Source organism: Notolepis coatsorum (assembly GCF_963971535.1).
Source record: "Notolepis coatsorum genome assembly, chromosome: 5".
Classification (NCBI taxonomy): Eukaryota; Metazoa; Chordata; class Actinopteri; order Aulopiformes; family Paralepididae; genus Notolepis; species Notolepis coatsorum.
In genome coordinates, this window is record NC_140169.1 from 200256369 (window position 1) to 200274359 (window position 17991).

At 44.9% G+C, this 17991-nt stretch overlaps 1 protein-coding gene across 1 annotated transcript in view; it reads left to right on the forward strand.

The window, feature by feature from the left end:
- col4a2 (collagen, type IV, alpha 2) overlaps positions 1-17991 on the forward strand; it is a gene marked incomplete at its 5' end in the record, with an annotated part of 201665 nt that overhangs the window by 178952 nt on the left and 4722 nt on the right. The window contains one exon of the mRNA XM_084314415.1: positions 5756-5947. Within this exon, the coding sequence (XP_084170541.1) occupies positions 5756-5947 (192 nt within the window). The remainder of the gene's footprint in view (positions 1-5755; positions 5948-17991) is intronic.

Below are 17991 nucleotides of genomic sequence, written 5' to 3' on the forward strand. Positions count from 1 at the left end.
TTATACAAAAAGATCAGGAGTCTGGAAACATCCTTTTCGGCGCCGTCATGTACTTTACTTGGTGGAGGGTCACCAGTCCTCGCAGCAGTTATGAAAGAATTAGATATAATGTAGGCTATCCTCATTTTGGATTCATGGTTTACAATTATTCTACTTAAGTTTAGTTTACTTTATTTGTACAGCACCTTTCATACAAGAATCGCAGCTCAAAGTGCTTCACAGCAGCAGCTCAAAGTGCTTCACAGCAGCAGCTCAAAGTGCTTCACAGCAGCAGCTCAAAGTGCTTCACAGAACATACAGAATTGGCATAAAATTTGCACAGAATTTAAAAAGTGCAGACATAAAACAAGTATCAGGGCCTTTAACCCACAGGGACTTTAAGCCACAGTATCAGGGCCTTTAACCCACAGGGACTTTAAGCCACAGTATCAGGGCCTTTAACCCACAGGGACTTTAAGCCACAGTATCAGGGCCTTTAACCCACAGGGACTTTATGCCACAGTATCACGGCCTTTAACCCACAGGGACTTTAAGCCACAGTATCAGGGCCTTTAACCCACAGGGACTTTAAGCCACAGTATCAGGGCCCTATAACCCACAGTATCAGGGCCTTTAACCCACAGTAGCAGCGCCTTTAAGCCACAGTATCAGGGCCTTTAACCCACAGTATCAGGGCCTTTAACCCACAGGGACTTTAAGCCACAGTATCAGGGCCTTTAACCCACAGTATCAGGGCCTTTAACCCACAGTATCAGGGCCTTTAAGCCACAGTATCAGGGCCTTTAACCCACAGGGACTTTAAGCCACAGTATCAGGGCCTTTAACCCACAGTATCAGGGCCTTTAAGCCACAGTATCAGGGCCTTTAACCCACAGTATCAGGGCCTTTAACCCACAGTATCAGGGCCTTTAACCCACAGGGACTTTAAGCCACAGTATCAGGGCCTTTAACCCACAGTATCAGGGCCTTTAAGCCACAGTATCAGGGCCTTTAAGCCACAGTATCAGGGCCTTTAAGCCACAGTATCAGCGCCTTTAACCCACAGTATCAGGGCCTTTAACCCACAGTATCAGGGCCTTTAAGCCACAGTATCAGGGCCTTTAACCCACAGTATCAGGGACTTTAACCAACAGTATCAGGGCCTTTAACCCACAGTATCAGGGCCTTTAACCCACAGTATCAGGGCCTTTAACCCACAGTATCAGGGCCTTTAAGCCACAGTATCAGGGCCTTTAACCCACAGTATCAGGGCCTTTAACCCACAGTATCAGGGCCTTTAAGCCACAGTATCAGGGCCTTTAACCCACAGTATCAGGGCCTTTAACCCACAGTATCAGGGCCTTTAACCCACAGTATCAGGGCCTTTAACCCACAGTATCAGGGCCTTTAAGCCACAGTATCAGGGCCTTTAACCCACAGTATCAGGGCCTTTAACCAACAGGGCCTTTAACCCACAGTATCAGGGACTTTAACCAACAGTATCAGGGCCTTTAAGCCACAGTATCAGGGCCTTTAAGCCACAGTATCAGGGCCTTTAACCCACAGGGACTTTAAGACACAGTATCAGGGCCTTTAACCCACAGTATCAGGGCCTTTAACCCACAGTATCAGCGCCTTTAAGCCACAGTATCAGGCCCTTTAACCCACAGTATCACGGCCTTTAACCCACAGTATCAGGGCCTTTAACCCACAGGGACTTTAAGCCACAGTATCAGGGCCTTTAACCCACAGTATCAGGGCCTTTAACCCACAGTATCAGGGCCTTTAAGCCACAGTATCAGGGCCTTTAAGCCACAGTATCAGCGCCTTTAACCCACAGTATCAGGGCCTTTAACCCACAGTATCAGGGCCTTTAACCAACAGGGCCTTTAACCCACAGTATCAGGGACTTTAACCCACAGTATCAGGGCCTTTAACCCACAGTATCAGGGACTTTAACCCACAGTATCAGGGCCTTTAAGCCACAGTATCAGGGCCTTTAACCCACAGTATCAGGGCATTTAACCCACAGTATCAGGGCCTTTAACCAACAGGGCCTTTAACCCACAGTATCAGGGCCTTTAACCAACAGGGCCTTTAACCCACAGTATCAGGGCCTTTAACCAACAGGGCCTTTAACCCACAGTATCAGGGCCTTTAACCCACAGTATCAGGGCCTTTAACCAACAGGGCCTTTAACCCACAGTATCAGGGCCTTTAACCCACAGTATCAGGGCCTTTAACCAACAGGGCCTTTAACCCACAGTATCAGGGCCTTTAAGCCACAGTATCAGGGCCTTTAACCCACAGTATCAGGGCCTTTAACCCACAGTATCAGGGCCTTTAACCCACAGTATCAGGGCCTTTAAGCCACAGTATCAGGGCCTTTAACCCACAGTATCAGGGCCTTTAACCCACAGTATCAGGGCCTTTAACCAACAGGGCCTTTAACACACAGTATCAGGGCCTTTAACCCACAGTATCAGGGCCTTTAACCCACAGTATCAGGGCCTTTAACCAACAGGGCCTTTAACCCACAGTATCAGGGACTTTAACCAACAGTATCAGGGCCTTTAAGCCACAGTATCAGGGCCTTTAACCAACAGGGCCTTTAACCCACAGTATCAGGGCCTTTAACCCACAGTATCAGCACGTTTAACCCACAGTATCAGGGCCTTTAACCCACAGTATCAGGGCCTTTAAGCCACAGTATCAGGGCCTTTAACCAACAGGGCCTTTAACCCACAGTATCAGGGCCTTTAACCCACAGTATCAGGGCCTTTAACCAACAGGGCCTTTAACCCACAGTATCAGGGCCTTTAACCAACAGGGCCTTTAACCCACAGTATCAGGGCCTTTAACCAACAGGGCCTTTAACCCACAGTATCAGGGCCTTTAACCCACAGTATCAGGGCCTTTAAGCCACAGTGTCAGGGCCTTTAACCCACAGTATCAGGGCCTTTAACCCACAGTATCAGGGCCTTTAACCCACAGTATCAGGGCCTTTAAGCCACAGTATCAGGGCCTTTAACCCACAGTATCAGGGCCTTTAACCCACAGTATCAGGGCCTTTAACCAACAGGGCCTTTAACCCACAGTATCAGGGCCTTTAACCCACAGTATCAGGGCCTTTAACCCACAGTATCAGGGCCTTTAACCAACAGGGCCTTTAACCCACAGTATCAGGGACTTTAACCAACAGTATCAGGGCCTTTAAGCCACAGTATCAGGGCCTTTAACCCACAGTATCAGGGCATTTAACCCACAGTATCAGGGCCTTTAACCAACAGGGCCTTTAACCCACAGTATCAGGGCCTTTAACCAACAGGGCCTTTAACCCACAGTATCAGGGCCTTTAACCAACAGGGCCTTTAACCCACAGTATCAGGGCCTTTAACCCACAGTATCAGGGCATTTAACCAACAGGGCCTTTAACCCACAGTATCAGGGCCTTTAACCCACAGTATCAGGGCCTTTAACCCACAGTATCAGGGCCTTTAACCAACAGGGCCTTTAACCCACAGTATCAGGGCCTTTAAGCCACAGTATCAGGGCCTTTAACCCACAGTATCAGGGCCTTTAACCCACAGTATCAGGGCATTTAACCCACAGTATCAGGGCCTTTAAGCCACAGTATCAGGGCCTTTAACCCACAGTATCAGGGCCTTTAACCCACAGTATCAGGGCCTTTAACCTACAGTATCAGGGCCTTTAACCAACAGGGCCTTTAACACACAGTATCAGGGCCTTTAACCCACAGTATCAGGGCCTTTAACCCACAGTATCAGGGCCTTTAACCAACAGGGCCTTTAACCAACAGTATCAGCACCTTTAACCCACAGTATCAGGGCCTTTAACCCACAGTATCAGGGCCTTTAAGCCACAGTATCAGGGCCTTTAACCCACAGTATCAGGGCCTTTAAGCCACAGTATCAGGGCCTTTAACCCACAGTATCAGCACCTTTAACCCACAGTATCAGGGCCTTTAACCCACAGTATCAGGGCCTTTAAGCCACAGTATCAGGGCCTTTAACCAACAGGGCCTTTAACCCACAGTATCAGGGCCTTTAACCCACAGTATCAGGGCCTTTAAGCCACAGTATCAGGGCCTTTAACCCACAGTATCAGGGCCTTTAACCCACAGTATCAGGGCCTTTAACCCACAGTATCAGGGCCTTTAACCAACAGGGCCTTTAACCCACAGTATCAGGGCCTTTAACCAACAGGGCCTTTAACCCACAGTATCAGGGCCTTTAACCAACAGGGCCTTTAACCCACAGTATCAGGGCCTTTAACCCACAGTATCAGGGCCTTTAAGCCACAGTGTCAGGGCCTTTAACCCACAGTATCAGGGCCTTTAAGCCACAGTATCAGGGCCTTTAACCAACAGGGCCTTTAACCCACAGTATCAGGGCCTTTAACCCACAGTATCAGGGCCTTTAACCCACAGTATCAGGGCCTTTAACCAACAGGGCCTTTAACCCACAGTATCAGGGACTTTAACCAACAGTATCAGGGCCTTTAAGCCACAGTATCAGGGCCTTTAACCCACAGTATCAGGGCCTTTAACCCACAGTATCAGGGCCTTTAAGCCACAGTATCAGGGCCTTTAACCCACAGTATCAGGGCCTTTAACCCACAGTATCAGGGCCTTTAACCCACAGTATCAGGGCCTTTAACCAACAGTATCAGGGCCTTTAACCCACAGTATCAGGGCCTTTAACCAACAGTATCAGGGCCTTTAAGCCACAGTATCAGGGTCTTTAACCCACAGTATCAGGGCCTTTAACCAACAGTATCAGGGCCTTTAAGCCACAGTATCAGGGCCTTTAACCCACAGTATCAGGGCCTTTAACCCACAGTATCAGGGCCCTTAACCCACAGTATCAGGGCCTTTAAGCCACAGTATCAGGGCCTTTAAGCCACAGTATCAGGGCCTTTAACCCACAGTATCAGGGCCTTTAACCCACAGTATCAGGGCCTTTAAGCCACAGTATCAGGGCCTTTAAGCCACAGTATCAGGGCCTTTAACCCACAGTATCAGGGCCTTTAACCCACAGTATCAGGGCCTTTAACCCACAGTACCGGGGACTTTAACCCACAGTATCAGGGCCTTTAACCAACAGGGCCTTTAACCCACAGTATCAGGGACTTTAACCAACAGTATCAGGGCCTTTAAGCCACAGTATCAGGGCCTTTAACCTACAGTATCAGGGCCTTTAACCCACAGTATCAGGGCCTTTAACCCACAGTATCAGGGACTTTAACCAACAGTATCAGGGCCTATAACCCACAGTATCAGGGCCTTTAACCCACAGTATCAGGGCATTTAACCAACAGGGCCTTTAACCCACAGTATCAGGGCCTTTAACCCACAGTATCAGGGCCTTTAACCCACAGTATCAGGGCCTTTAACCCACAGTATCAGGGCATTTAACCAACAGGGCCTTTAACCGACAGTACCGGGGACTTTAACCCACAGTATCAGGGCCTTTAACCAACAGGGCCTTTAAGCCACAGTATCAGGGCCTTTAACCCACAGTATCAGGGCCTTTAAGCCACAGTATCAGGGTCTTTAACCCACAGTATCAGGGCCTTTAACCCACAGTATCAGGGCATTTAACCAACAGGGCCTTTAACCGACAGTACCGGGGACTTTAACCCACAGTATCAGGGCCTTTAACCAACAGGGCCTTTAACCCACAGTATCAGGGCCTTTATGTGGAAGATATATGGGTTTACTTTTAGATGTTTCTGACCTGAAAACTGTCCACAGGTTACCGTGGTAACCCCGGAGTCTCCGGGCTGCCTGGGATGCCCGGGCGCAGCGTCAGTGTGGGCTACCTGCTGGTGAAGCACAGCCAATCGGAGCAGACCCCCATGTGCCCCGTGGGCATGTCCAAACTGTGGGACGGGTACAGCCTGCTGTACTTCGAGGGCCAGGAGAAGGCCCACAACCAGGACCTCGGTGAGTCAGGGTCGTCCACCCACTGAACAAAGTGAGGTCGCTGAATAACAAATCTTCTTGAATTCTGAAAGGTATGAGATGTTATTATGATGGGAAGGATTGCACTTGTGTTGCCTTAGGTCCTTTGAATTCAACTGAAAAGCTATGTGGCTGATTGATTTGAAATCAGCATTTTAAGTAGACATACACTGTCATACGTGACACCACCGAAAGCATGGAGAGGAGAGGATTAGAGATAAGGAGAAGAGTGGAGAGGAGGAGTAGAGAGAAAAGAAGAGGAGTAGAGAGGAGAGAAGAGTAGTAGAGAGGAGAGGAGGAGTAGAGAGGAGAGGAAAGGAGTAGAGAGGAGAGATGAGTAGTAGAGGAGAGGAGAGGAGGAGTAGAGAGGAGAGGAAAGGAGTAGAGAGGAGAGAAGAGTCGTAGAGGAGAGGAGGAGTAGTAGAGGAGAGGAGAGGAGGAGTAGAGAGGAGAGGAAAGGAGTAGGAGAGGAGTAGTAGAGGAGAGAAGAGTAGTAGAGGAGATGAGGAGTAGAGAGGAGAGGAGAGGAGAAATTGAGAGAAGTGGAGAGGAGAGTAGTAGAGAGGAGAGATGGAGTGGAGAGGAAAGGAGAGATGGAGAGGAGAGAGGAGTCATCTTGAGTCTCAGGCCTGCAAAACGGTTGTTTTGTTTAGTTGAGTATCATCTGGTTTGTTGACTGATTGTGTGTTTTTGTAGTATGGTTGTTTTGTATAATCTGATTTGTTGACTGGTTGTTTTTATTTTTATTTTTTTTATCTTTTCCCCCCTCCTTTTTCCGTCGTTATGCCAATTCCCAATCCCCTTCCTGGTCGCTGCGCACTTACCCCCCACAGTCGGTCTGGGAGAGTGGAGGCTACCACGTGCTTCCTCCGACACACATCCAGCCAATCAACCGCTTCTTTTCACCTGGCAGCGCGGATTCTCACTGAGAGGGCGTAGCGTGTGGAAGGATCACACTATCCCACTTAGATCCTATCCGCGCTTAGCAGGCGCCCCGACCAAACTGTAGGAGTCGCTGTTTACAACACGCCGGACGCGTGAATATTAAAGGCAACCAACTTGTGTTCAGCTTTTCGTTCAGCGTTTCTCTGATTGGCCACACGGCCACGTGACCGCCCTAGCACACGCCCTTTTCCGCTGAGAGACGCGGCAGAAGCGCTGGTCGAACCAACGCGCTGGTCGAACCAGTTCAGACAGAGGTGTTTATTTATATTAACACTTTGGGTGCCGGCCAAAAATCCGGAAAATGACTGTGGGTTGCCAGGATTCCTGGACGATTCTAGCATATCTCATGATCTTAGCGGAGCTATTTCTATATTTTATATTATAACTATGGGGAAATGGTTGGGCTCATTTGAAGACGACAAGTTGATGTACACAATGCAAAAAACCGTTTGTTTCTGCATGTCTTCGTTCGTTCACAATTACAAGTTAAAAAACGTCAACAAAAGATAAAAGTGGAGGTAAATTATTTAGAACAGAAGTTACAGGCACTTTTATGAAAGGTGTGCCGGCGGGGTGATAATAGGTACTGAACGTGTTATAAAGCAATTTAGACTGGGATGGATGGATGGATGGTTTGATTGATTGATTGTTTGACAGATTGTTTTATTGGTTTGATTGATAGAATGTTTTATTGTTTTGTTGATAGTTTGATTCATAGATTGATTTGTTTGATTGATTGATTACTTTGTTGGTCATTTGATTGATAGAATGTTTGATTGTTTTGTTGATAGTTTGATTCATAGATTGATTTGTTTGATTGATTGATTACTTTGTTGGTCATTTGATTGATAGAATGTTTGATTGTTTTGTTGATAGTTTGATTCATAGATTGATTTGTTTGATTGATTGATTACTTTGTTGGTCATTTGATTGATAGAATGTTTGATTGTTTTGTTGATAGTTTGCTTGATAGAATGTTTGATTGTTTTGTTGATAGTTTGATTCATAGATTGATTTGTTTGATTGATTGATTACTTTGTTGGTAATTTGCTTGATAGAATGTTTGATTGTTTTGTTGATAGTTTGATTCATAGATTGATTGGTTTGATTGATTGATTACTTTGTTGGTCATTTGATTGATAGAATGTTTGATTGTTTTGTTGATAGTTTGATTCATAGATTGATTTGTTTGATTGATTGATTACTTTGTTGGTCATTTGATTGATAGAATGTTTGATTGTTTTGTTGATAGTTTGCTTGATAGAATGTTTGATTGTTTTGTTGATAGTTTGATTCATAGATTGATTGGTTTGATTGATTGATTACTTTGTTGGTCATTTGATTGATAGAATGTTTGATTGTTTTGTTGATAGTTTGATTCATAGATTGATTGGTTTGATTGATTGATTACTTTGTTGGTCATTTGATTGATAGAATGTTTGATTGTTTTGTTGATAGTTTGATTCATAGATTGATTTGTTTGATTGATTGATTACTTTGTTGGTCATTTGATTGATAGAATGTTTGATTGTTTTGTTGGTAATTTGCTTGATAGAATGTTTTATTGTTTTGTTGATAGTTTGATTCATAGATTGATTGGTTTGATTGATTGATTACTTTGTTGGTCATTTGATTGATAGAATGTTTGATTGTTTTGTTGATAGTTTGATTCATAGATTGATTTGTTTGATTGATTACTTTGTTGGTCATTTGCTTGATAGAATGTTTGATTGTTTTGTTGATAGTTTGATTCATAGATTGATTTGTTTGATTGATTGATTACTTTGTTGGTCATTTGATTGATATGCCTGGCGCTAATGAACAAGTAAGTTTTATAACTACTGGTGTAGGTCCAGACAACATTATTATAAAATACAGAATACTTTACAATGCAAAAAACTTGAAACTTTGATGCCATGAACATTTTTATTGTAAAATATGTTCAATAAACTGGGTGACAAGTCATCAGTACCAACCATTGTTGCTGTGCATTATATGCTGGTAACATTCACAGTATAGGATTATGGTAATTTACCAAGACAATACCTTATAAAAAGTGAACACTGGAGGATAATCAACCATTGTTTCAGTGCATTTAGGAGTTTGTTGGTAACATTCACAGTATAGGATTATGGTAATTTACCAATACAATACCTTATAAAAAGTGAACACTGGAGGATAATCAACCATTGTTTCAGTGCATTTAGGAGTTTGTTGGTAACATTCACAGTATAGGATTATGGTAATTTACCAAGACAATACCTTATAAAAAGTGAACACTGTGATGATAACCAACCATTGTTTCAGTGCATTTAGGAGTTTGTTGGTAACATTCACAGTATAGGATTATGGTAATTTACCAAGACAATACCTTATAAAAAGTGAACACTGGAGGATAATCAACCATTGTTTCAGTGCATTTAGGAGTTTGTTGGTAACATTCACAGTATAGGATTATGGTAATTTACCAAGACAATACCTTATAAAAAGTGAACACTGGAGGATAATCAACCATTGTTTCAGTGCATTTAGGAGTTTGTTGGTAACATTCACAGTATAGGATTATGGTAATTTACCAATACAATACCTTATAAAAAGTGAACACTGGAGGATAATCAACCATTGTTTCAGTGCATTTAGGAGTTTGTTGGTAACATTCACAGTATAGGATTATGGTAATTTACCAAGACAATACCTTATAAAAAGTGAACACTGGCTGATGATAACCAACCATTGTGTCAGTGCATTTAGGAGTTTGTTGGTAACATTCACAGTATAGGATTATGGTAATTTACAAAGACAATACCTTATAAAAAGTGAACACTGGAGGATAACCAACCATTGTTTCAGTGCATTTAGGAGTTTGTTGGTAACATTCACAGTATAGGATTATGGTAATTTACCAAGACAATACCTTATAAAAAGTGAACACTGGAGGATAATCAACCATTGTTTCAGTGCATTTAGGAGTTTGTTGGTAACATTCACAGTATAGGATTATGGTAATTTACCAAGACAATACCTTATAAAAAGTGAACACTGGAGGATAATCAACCATTGTTTCAGTGCATTTAGGAGTTTGTTGGTAACATTCACAGTATAGGATTATGGTAATTTACCAAGACAATACCTTATAAAAAGTGAACACTGTGATGATAACCAACCATTGTTTCAGTGCATTTAGGAGTTTGTTGGTAACATTCACAGTATAGGATTATGGTAATTTACCAAGACAATACCTTATAAAAAGTGAACACTGTGATGATAACCAACCATTGTTTCAGTGCATTTAGGAGTTTGTTGGTAACATTCACAGTATAGGATTATGGTAATTTACCAAGACAATACCTTATAAAAAGTGAACACTGTGATGATAACCAACCATTGTTTCAGTGCATTTAGGAGTTTGTTGGTAACATTCACAGTATAGGATTATGGTAATTTACCAAGACAATACCTTATAAAAAGTGAACACTGGCTGATGATAACCAACCATTGTGTCAGTGCATTTAGGAGTTTGTTGGTAACATTCACAGTATAGGATTATGGTAATTTACAAAGACAATACCTTATAAAAAGTGAACACTGGAGGATAACCAACCATTGTTTCAGTGCATTTAGAAGTTTGCTGGTAACATTCACGTCACATGAACTACAGGGCATATCTTACTTGGTCTCTCGCATCGATGACTGCATTGTCCATTGATAAATGGATGAAGCGCCAGATGATCTGTGGACCAAAAAATATCCAATACATGCTTCCAAAGTATATAAATAATAGGCCAATGGACTGCATTAGAAAAGTGTGGTATGTTACCTACAGTATATACTTTTTTAAACTGGGTGACTGTCAGCAACCATTGGTTCTGTGCAAACGGTAAAAATGAGGGGGGAAAAAGATAAATAAAAAAAAACTATATACACACACAATGCAAATTATGAATGGAGTCGATACAGCTAGATCGCTAACATAACGTCTCATCTGCAAGTGGTCCAAACATGCCTATGCAATATCGACAACCGTGGCCCAAATACATGTGTTCAACGCATTTGTCTTGTACAGAAAACAGTGCAACTACCCATACACTATACTATACTATACTATACTACAATATACTATACTATACTATACTACACTATACTATACTACACTCAGCTAGCTATACTATGTACCGGTACACATGGTTCTGTCTGTATCACACAATGATGGATTATTTAGAAGTAATCTGTACTTCTGTGTGCCGGATTATTTAGAAGTAGTCTGTACTTCTGTATGACAACTAATAAAGAAACTATTTAGAGAAATCCCTCTTTGTGTGGTACAGAGCGAAGCATTTGTCACGATGCAGGGGGACTTTGCACGATGTGCAAAAATATCTGGTCTCACTCCTGATGCCACGCCTACTGCAGACACGACATTTCCTACACGGTAGCTTTCTCTTCGGGGTGGCTTTGTATGCAACCATTACATGCTTCACAAAGCCACCCACTAATCTGCTCTGCGGGTCCCCCAGTGGGGCCCTAGGGTCGACACGCCCCACCTGCTCAGCCCCTGCCTCCTCCTCATCCCCACCCCCTGCCTCCTCCCCTGCCTCCTCCCCTGCCTCCGCCTCCGCCTCCATCTCCGCTGTCACCCCAGGAATCTTCTTCTCCTTACCGTCTGTGTAGGTCCGCGCCACAGCCCTGGTGAACCGGAAGAGGTTGGAGTAATGCCCTTGTGGGTGCTTTTTTTTGTACAAGACAAACGCGTTGAAGATACATATTTGGATCAGATACATCACAAACTTTTTGGTCCACTTTCCAGTCTTACGTGTAACCGGATAGTACGATATATTTTGATCCAGCTGATCGACGCCGTTCATGAATTTATTGTACTCCAGGATTGATGTTGGCTTGAGCATCTCCACCCTCAGCGCTTTGCCCTTCTTCTGCTTCTTCCACACCATCGCCTTTTCCATAGTGTCCTCGTGGAAGCTGCTGATGGTCTTCACGATTCTCTTATCGCGCCATGCCACGATCAGGACCTCCTTGTTGTTGACCGCAATGCGCTCCCCCACACCGATGTCACGTTTGGTAATGTTCTTGATGATGGCTGGCTCGCCCCGGTGCTTCCTGAGGGTACCACAGACGTCGGTCCTCAACTGTCGGAGCCTGGCTGACATACGTACCGAGTTGTAGAAGTTGTCCATGTAGAGCGTATAGCCGGCCCCAGACAGACGTCCAAGCAGACCGACGACCGTGTCCCCCAGGATCGAGCCTTCCCGACAATATGGCTTAAATGAAAAGCAATATCCTGTGCGTGATTCGCACAGGAAGTAGGACTTGATGCCATAGCGGGTGGGCTTGTTGGGGTTGTAGACCCGGAAGGTCAGGCGGCCTCGCCATGCCATCACCCCCTCGTCAATGGCGAGCTCGCGTTCAGGCTGGTACAGCTCCTTGCACCTCGTGTTTACATGGTCGACTACAGGGCGTACTTTGCACAATTTGTCTCTAACCTCCAGGGAAGTATTGTCCGCAAAGTGGAGGAATCGCCAGATCAATTGGAACCTGTTGCGTGGCATGGTATCAGAGTAGTACGGTGTGTACATCATGTCGTCAGTGGTCCACATCTGGTCCACGCGAGGCTTCCGCAGGACACTGCTAAGGAAATGGAGTCCGAGGAACTTCTTCAGCTCCTTCAATGTGAGGGGCTTCCAAAGCAGTGCCCTGCTACTGGTTAGCGTGGGGTCCAGCCGGGCAATGGACTGCTCAGCGTAGAGGTTGGACTGGGCAACAATAGAGTTCAGAAAAGCATCTGTCAGGAACAGATCCATCCATTTCGCAGGCCGGTAAGATCTGAGTGCCTTGGCGTCCTGGAGCAACCCCGGTTGGGCTGTGAAGGGGATCCTTTGAGGCACCCAGCCCTCACGAGACCAGGCATTCTCCTCTTCCTGACGGATCGCAGCCCTGCTCTTCGCTCCTCCACGACCTGTCAATTATACAAATATACTATAACACCCCTACTGTAGACATTCATATGCCACGTAGTTACAAACTGTGTGAGTGAATGAGTGAGTGTGTGTGGGGTTCAGATGTCAGAGCTGGACGTGGTGTGGGGGTCAGAGGTCAGAGCTGGAAGTGGTGTGCAGAGTGAGGCCAACTTACCGCTCTTAGATGTGCGTTTCCGCCCTGCAACAGGTTCCGGCATGTCCAGACTAGCATCCAGTTCTAGAATCACATGATGTAATACATTACACTAGGGCAACGCATTGTCATTGTATTTACCACCATCACCACCAGACCAGGCCCTGCAGCAGCCAGTCACCACCAGGCCCAGGCCCTGCAGCAGCCAGTCACCACCAGGCCCAGGCCCTGCAGCAGCCAGTCACCACCAGGCCCAGGCTCTAGCAGCAGCCAGTCACCACCAGGCCCAGGCTCTAGCAGCAGCCAGCTACCACCAGGCCCAGGCTCTAGCAGCAGCCAGTCACCACCATGTACAATTACCTGCAGGAGTAGAATGTGATCCTATGTCGTTGCCAGTCTCAGCGTCACTATCTGCAGGGTCTGCGCCAGAATCTGAATTGGATTAAATTCATTCAGTAAGTAAGTCTCACAAAACACAATAGTAATACATTTACACATACATAAATGTAGTTAGTACATACCCAAGCATGTTGGTGTATTGGCCCCGGATTCGGTTTCGGAGTGTTCTGCTGTGTGAACACAAAATAAATCAGCGGCCATCAAAGCATGTACATGTGTGTGTGTTGTAATCAATGGAATTTTACATATGCTACACAACCATGCATTTAAATATAGGCCTCGCCATGTGTCCATGCCATTGTGTATGTGTGTGCTGTAATCAATGGAATTTGCATATAGAGGCCTCACCATGTACTGCGAAGTTCAAAGGTGTTGGAGAGGATGCATGTCTTTTGATCTTGTGTGTGTGTGTGTGTACACACACTGCACACACACACACACACATACACACACACATCAAATGGCATGGGGTGAGGCATCTACACACACACACACACACACATCCATGTAACTAAATGTAGTGGCCTGTACATGCCTACTATATCTTGATTTGAACATGCACAAAACAATATTCACATTGCAACATACCAATTACCACGTCGACCACCACCACCACGTCGTATCATGCCCAGCATGCAACTATTATCACTTACATGATAGCTACACACTTCAAAGAGCCACTTCAAAGGGCGTGCACATGCACACACACACACACACACGCACACAAGACAACCTAACTGTAGCACATGGTAGCGTGGCCTGTACTGCATGCCTACTATATCCTATATCATTCAACTATCGATTTGAACATGCACAAAACAATATTCACATTGCAACATACCAATTACCACGTCGACCACCACCACCACGTCGTATCATGCCCAGCATGCAACTATTATCACTTACATGATAGCTACACACTTCAAAGAGCCACTTCAAAGGGCGTGCACATGCACACACACACACACACACGCACACAAGACAACCTAACTGTAGCACATGGTAGCGTGGCCTGTACTGCATGCCTACTATATCCTATATCATTCAACTATTGATTTGAACATGCACAAAACAATATTCACATTGCAACATACCAATTACCACGTCGACCACCACCACCACGTCGTATCATGCCCAGCATGCAACTATTATCACTTACATGATAGCTACACACTTCAAAGAGCCACTTCAAAGGGCGTGCACATGCACACACACACACACACACACGCACACAAGACAACCTAACTGTAGCACATGGTCGCGTGGCCTGTACTCTACATCCCTACTATATCCTATATCATTCAACTATCGATTTGAACATGCACAAAACAATATTCACATTGCATTAGTAAACATGACGTACCGTTGCCCCGTCGACCACCACCGTGTCCGACTCCCACGTCTGAATCGTGCGATGAATCAGACTCATACCTCCGACCCAAGCCGAGATCATCGTCAGATGATTCCGGAGCTAGAATATAATAAATGCATATCAGCGTTAGGTTTGGCAAACTAACGTTACATAGTCACAGAATAAGCGGTAGGTAAATCATCAAATACACGTTTCACACACACACAATCACATGCATATCGCCGGCGTTGGTTTGTCGAACTAACGTTACATAGACAGTCACAGTATGTAAATCATCAAATACACGTTTCACACACACACACAATCACATGCATATCGCCGGCGTTGGTTTGTCGAACTAACGTTACATAGTCACAGTATGTAAATCATCAAATACACGTTTCACACACACACACAATCACATGCATATCGCCGTTGGTTTGTCGAACTAACGTTACATAGTCACAGTATGTAAATCATCAAATACACGTTTCACACACACACATATATATATATATATATATAAGACCGTGTAATTACCTGGTGGTTCCCAATCGGCGCTCCCATCAGATTCGTGGGCGGTCGAATCGCTGTCCCCTGACTCGCATGAAGAAGCTATGACCACAGCGGCAGCCTTCCTCTTCCTCGAACTGCGTCGGGTAGAGCCGCTCCCGGTCCCGGGGAGAGACGCGTTACTGGGCCCAGCAACGGTCTCACGGCTCTCTCCGATCGGAGCTACCAAAGACGTTGGTGCTGTTGGTGCTGCTGCTGCTTGAACAACCGCGGGTCCAAACGCCAGCTTCGTCTGAACAAAGCGACCCGCCGCCGGATTGTCCCCTCGCTTTCCTACACTACGTCTCTTCATACTGATCTAAATGAAACTACTAACTGATCAAACTACTATTACTACTACTGAAATATACTACCTAGACTACACACTAATCCCTCGAATAGTACTACTACTTAGCACGACTAAGTACTTTCTAAAGCACAGCTGAAACCTTACAATTAGTCTGATACTACCACTATACTGTATAACACTATAAATATAGACTATAGGCTGATCTCAATTCAAATCTCTCTCTCAATCTCTCTCTCTCTCTCTCTATCGCTCTATCTATCTCTCTCTCTCTCTCTCCTCCAAAACCTCGTAGATTCTGGGATCGCGCTAACGTTTTATACCTGTGGTTACATTGGCCAGGTATGCTGGCCAATCAAATGCCAGATTCATTGTGGGGTACAATATTCCCCCTATTGTGATAGTGTTAGAAAATAGGGGGACACTGCCACCTAGTGAAATTTGAGAGGAAATGCAGTTTCCGGTTAAAATTTTCTTCCAAAAGCTCGGCGGTGAAGTTCAGACGGGGAAAATCGAAAAAAGATGTAAACAGATCAAAGACGCTGTACAGCGTCCTCGGCACCTTGAGCATGGCCGGGAAAGACGCTGTAAAGCGTTTCCCGGCACCCAAAGTGTTAATAAACATATCTACTAGAAACACTGGTGTTCTGTTGTGTGACTGTACTAAACTCTTCCACCACATGACCGACATTTGACATACAGTACACCTCCTATCTATGTTGGGATTATGTTTGGTCATGACAAAACAATAAAAATCGCTACTGTTAGTAACTGCCACCACCCACTTCAATGACAGAGCTCTCATATTTGCGAATGCATAAACTATATCTTAAATTATGGCGATGTGTCTAATATGGCTGTCGCGAAGTCATTGATAAGCGACAGCCATATTAGACACATAGCCATAATTTAAGATATAGTTTATGCATTCGCAAAATATGAGAGCGCTGTCATTGAAGGGCTTCCTACAACGGAGCGCTGCTGCTGCTGGAGCTGAACCGAGTCAAGCCGCAGGCGGCGCACGGAAGCCGGGGATAAACCACCGCGTCGCCCCGCTGGCGCTTCAGCAGCCTCCACGGGCGAAATAACATATAACGTTACAGCGTACAGTTCCACACTGATGTACAGTGAGTGTCTAATATGGCTGTCGCGAAGTCATTGATAAGCGACAGCCATATTAGACACATAGCCATAATTTAAGATATAGTTTATGCATTCGCAAAATATGAGAGCGCTGTCATTGAAGGGCTTCTACAACGGATATGTGGTTTATGACGTTAATTAATAATAAACACTGTTAGGACTATCTGACTCTTACTAATAAACACTGTTAGGACTATAAACACTGTGCGCGTGCGGACTATCTGACTCTTAATAATAAACACTGTTAGGACTATCGATTCACGCGTCACTACTGTAACTAGAAACTCTGCTGGGTGTCACTGTACATCAGTGTGGAACTGTACGCTGTAACGTTATATGTTATTTCGCCCGTGGAGGCTGCTGAAGCGCCAGCGGGGCGACGCGGTGGTTTATCCCCGGCTTCCGTGCGCCGCTGCTGCGTCAAGCCACACAATTATGTCTGTATTTGATTATGGTGAAATTATGTACATGCATGCCTCTCCCTCTGAAAGCCCATCCACGCTGTGTATCATAGAGACATAGAGCACTGGGTTTTATCACTGGAGATATATTTCTCACTCACCATTGTATTTTGCGCCATCTGACAATATCATAATGATGTGTTTTCTATATTATATCCACAATCATTCATCTAAAAAATTGTATGGGCTTTGTTTATACTTCAGACGTGATGTACAGTGACGAGTGAATCTGGTAGTTGGTTGTTAAAAACGCGAAACATAATAACGTTACGCTTTCTAGTTCAGCGCATTTCATAACTGTATGGGCTCAGCGCATTTCATAACTGTATGGGCTTTGTTTATACTTCAGACGTGATGTACAGTGACGAGTGAATCTGGTAGTTGGTTGTTAAAAACGCGAAACATAATAACGTTACGCTTTCTAGTTCAGCGCATTTCATAGCGCTCCACTGCTACCGCAGCTGAACACAAGTTGGTTGGAACAGCAGCTGAACACAAGTTGGTTGGTACACAAGTTGGTTGCCCGCGCTGCCGCTAGCTCCTTGGATTTCATTTGGGACGTGGGACAGCCTGCCGCTTGCCTGCGCGTGGGGGCGGGGGGTCGCGGCCAATCAGAGAAAAGCCGAACACAAGTTGGTTGCCTTTAATATTCACGCGACCCGCGTCCACCCCGCCAGCTTCTCCCACCCTCTAATACTGCCAATTGTATTAGTGTGAACGGCCAGCCAAGCTGGTGACAACCCCG